This window comes from Aulostomus chinensis, chromosome 12 (genome assembly GCF_037954235.1).
Source record: "Aulostomus chinensis isolate RoL2024-O1b breed Wild chromosome 12, RoL_Achi_v1.0, whole genome shotgun sequence".
In the NCBI taxonomy this organism is placed as follows: domain Eukaryota; kingdom Metazoa; phylum Chordata; class Actinopteri; order Syngnathiformes; family Aulostomidae; genus Aulostomus; species Aulostomus chinensis.
The window spans coordinates 26,937,526-26,941,571 of NC_141331.1; the positions used below are offsets into that span (position 1 = coordinate 26,937,526).

At 48.3% G+C, this 4,046-nt stretch overlaps 1 protein-coding gene across 1 annotated transcript in view; it reads left to right on the forward strand.

The window, feature by feature from the left end:
* Positions 1-2,768: 2,768 nt before the first annotated feature.
* tmprss3a (transmembrane serine protease 3a) overlaps positions 2,769-4,046 on the forward strand; it is a 16,959-nt gene continuing 15,681 nt past the window's right edge. Inside the window, exons 1-2 of the mRNA XM_086221005.1 lie at positions 2,769-2,861; positions 3,152-3,386. Coding sequence (XP_086077131.1) covers positions 3,353-3,386 — 34 coding nt within the window. The 5' untranslated portion in view covers positions 2,769-2,861; positions 3,152-3,352. The remainder of the gene's footprint in view (positions 2,862-3,151; positions 3,387-4,046) is intronic.

Below are 4,046 nucleotides of genomic sequence, written 5' to 3' on the forward strand. Positions count from 1 at the left end.
AAAGTGCAGGCACAGCAGGAGGGCAGTCATTAAGGCAGAGACCAGGAGGAAGGACAGGAGAAAGAGAGGCCGAGACGTCCAGGACAAAGCAGAACTGCCTGTGGACAATGGCATGATGACGAAGAGCCCAGTGGAGACCAGTAGGTTGGACACGACCCAGGAAAAGAGCCGACCTGCCTTTTCCTGAGGATCTCCGGGTGTTCATCTCTCCTCATCTTCATCATCTGCTACCTTTATTTCAGTCTCCTCTGTCCTCCGCTGACCTGCTCCTGATCACCTCATCGGGTTTTCTCTCTTTCTTGCAGATTCGGCCGCCAAGACGTCTGCGACTGAACCATCAACTCCTCCAACCGTGAGTGTCCAACCTGACGAGCTTTGTAACGATGAGCATGAGCTTCACGTCACTGGTTCAGTGGTGGTATCAGCTGTTTACTTTAAGATGGGAAAAACAGACTCAAATGTCGATGTAATTTCCAATATTTTCTAATATTTTTGTTGGTTAACAGAACTTTTGCGGGCCCAAATGAAACAGTGAAGGTTGGATGAATCTGAGGGTCAATTCAAAGCAGCTGTGGGTAGTGTGTGTTTGCCAGCACTCACAGGGGGGTGCAACTTATACAACTATGACAAGAACCTCGTATAGAGTTAAAAAAAAAAATCTTCAAAACCGTTCTAACGGGGAAGGAAAAGGGTGACATTTGACACATAAACCAACAGAGCACGTGTGCTGCACGGTCCAGCTGGACGGGGTGGACGCTGGGATCGCTTCAGCCTCACGTTTGTGCAGGTTTCTGGGTCACGATGGAAAGTCCTGTTGATGTTGTAAATTGTCCGTGTGGGTGCTTGGTATTTAAAATGAACCGGAGAAGCTTGTACATGTGTGGGTCCACAATATGTTTTATTGATTTATTCAGAGGATTTCTTGTTTTGGGGGAGAAGTTTGATCTCAGCCTGACAGACTGAATTACGTTTTGTGTCCCTTCATAATTTAGTGTGAACATTGCAGCATTGCAGAGGGAGCAACCAATGCCAGCATTGGATGTCACGGTGGAGTGAGACTGGTCAGCTAGCACCAGTGTGGAGGAAGTTGAAGGGCTGGGACATAAACAAGGACCATAAATGCAGAACCCCACATTTCATTTCATGTTGAACCCACCTACAGCTGTTCTTCGCCGTGGACCATCAGTGTCCAGCGCCCCGTTCCAGGCAGGTGGTGAAGCAAAGAAAGTAGCTGGCTGGCTAGCTACGGTTAAAAGGAGCCCCACATCAGCAAATCATCTAGATGTTCTCCACCAGCACAGAGGTTTCCTACAGCAGTCAAACACGAGAGAAGACCTCTGTTGTTGTGGGAGAAACCAAAACTTAATTGAACCTGCGCTCACTGCTAGCAAGTACTGCTAGCATTAGTGAGACTCACTGCTAGCATTAGGGTGACTCACTGCTAGCATTAGGGTGACTCACTGCTAGCATTAGTGTGACTCACTGCTAGTATTAGCGTGACTCACTGCTAGTATTAGCGTGACTCACTGCTAGCATTAGCGTGACACCCTGCTAGCATTAGTGAGACTCACTGCTAGCATTAGGGTGACTCACTGCCAGCATTAGTGAGACTCACTGCTAGCATTAGGGTGACTCACTGCCAGCATTAGTGTGAATCACTGCTAGCATTAGTGAGACTCACTGCTAGCATTAGGGTGACTCACTGCTAGCATTAGTGTGACTCACTGCTAGTATTAGCGTGACTCACTGCTAGCATTAGCGTGACACCCTGCTAGCATTAGTGAGACTCACTGCTAGCATTAGGGTGACTCACTGCCAGCATTAGTGTGACTCACTGCTAGTATTAGCGTGACTCACTGCTAGAATTAGCGTGACTCACTGCTAGCATTAGTGTGACACCCTGCTAGCATTAGTGTGACTCACTGCTGCAATCGGGTGACTCACTGTTAGTATTAGCGTAACTCACTGCTAGCATGAGTGTGAATCACTGCTAGCATTAGAGTGACTCCCTGCTGGCATTACTGTGACTCACTGCTAGCATTAGTCTGACTCCTTGCTAGCATTAGTGTGACTCCCTGCTAGCATTAGTGTGACTCGCTGCTAGCATTGGTGTGACTCCCTGCTAGCATTGGTGTGACTCACTGCTAGCATTAGTGTGACTCACTGCTAGCATAAGTGTGACTCACTGCTAGCATAAGCGTGACTCACTGCTAGCATTAGGGTGACTCACAGCTAGCATTAGCGTGACTCACTGCTAGTATTAGCGTCACTCACTGCTGCAATCGGGTGACTCACTGCTAGTATTAGCGTAACTCACTGCTAGCATGATCGTGACTCACTGCTAGCATTAGGCTGACTCACTGCTAGCATTAGCATGACTCACGGCTAGTATTACCTTGACTCACTGCTAGCATGAGTGTGACTTACTGCTAGCATTAGGGTGACTCACTGCTAGCATAAGCGTGACTCAGTGCTAGCATAAGCGTGACTCACTGCTAATATTAGGGTGACTCACTGGTAGCATTAGCGTCACTCACTGCTAGTATTAGCGTCACTCACTGCTGCAATCGGGTGACTCACTGCTAGTATTAGCGTGACTCACTGCTAGCATTAGGGTGACTCACTGCTAGCATTAGCATGACTTACGGCTAGTATTAGCATGACTCACTGCTAGCATAAGCAGTGACTCACTTCTAGTATTAGTGTGACTCACTGCTAGCATTAGTGTGAATCACTGCTAGCATTAGTGTGACTCCCTGCTAGCAAGCTACCCACATGAATCAATTGTTTCATTTCATTCCTGGAGAGCTGGAGCCAGAGAACCCCTGTGGTTTCAGAGGGACAGAAAACACCAGAAGGACGTAAATCTCTAAGTTGTCTTTTATTGATTTCATGTTCAAGTTTTCCACGACTCAGCAGAGCGAACAGCTGAGAGTGAAGACACTCCCCCGTGGAGACAGCAGAAAGCAGACTGGCAAACAGGAAAAGGGCCACCTGGGCAGCGTCTGCAGGCCCTGTGTTTGTTTTTTAAATGGAAAATTCAGATGCCAGGCCCTGATTTCTTTTGCTTTCATCTCTGTCTGTTCTGCAAGTGTTCATGAGTTAATCATCCCACAGCTGTTTGTGACACAAGTTCCCTCCTCTTTCTTAGGAGGTGAAGTCGGAGGCACCTGAGCAACCGGACCCCTCCAAGATAGAGGTGGTCTCGGTGACGGAGGACGACCTCCCCACTGTCCAGACTCCCAACACAGTCAACGTCAGCCCTCTGGGCAGCTTCGCTGCTGATTCACATTCAGAGGAGGATCCCACCAAACCTGACGACCCCCGACCTCCAGCCGCGCCCAGCCCCACCATGCCAATCACCAAGGTGCAGCCCTTCATCAACGGTGAGGTTTGCCTGGTGTCATGGATTTATATGTTCTTCAAACACTAAGTAGAGCCTCCGCCTTGACATCCACCAGACCTAACAGATCCAGCTCAAACCGAACATCACGCTCATGAAGGACAACTTGCTGCGGGTCAGTTGTATTTTACTTCATCGTTTTGATGGAGGTGTGTGGTACTCACAGGTACTCACAGGTACTCACAGGTACTTAGAGGAGCATCTGCTTGAAACACGAGATGATAAGAATGCAAGCTCTGCTGTGAGAAGAACGGCGCTGCGGTGGCTCCAGATGACGTTCCGTGTTCTAGTCTCTGGTTCTATGGATGTCTTCCCCTCCCCCTCAGAGGGAATGTTCCCGGCTCACGGAGCTCAGAGCCGTCGTGATCCTGCTTTTACCGAAGGCAGTGAGAGATTGCATTGAAATCTAAGTTGAATTTGTTCAAATTGTGCACAACTCCTCTTTTTCCTCCACGTTTGCTGAAGGTCTCCCAGTGCCAACGTAAAAGCTCGGCTCCGTTTGGCCTTTTCACGAAGCTCTGAGCAAAACAAACCAGTTTGGCAGTTTTGCTCTTTTAATTTGAATACTGTGTATTAATACTGTATATTAATACTGCTTTACGTGATGCAGGTCAGTCGTTTGAAAGCGATGCGGTAAATGTAC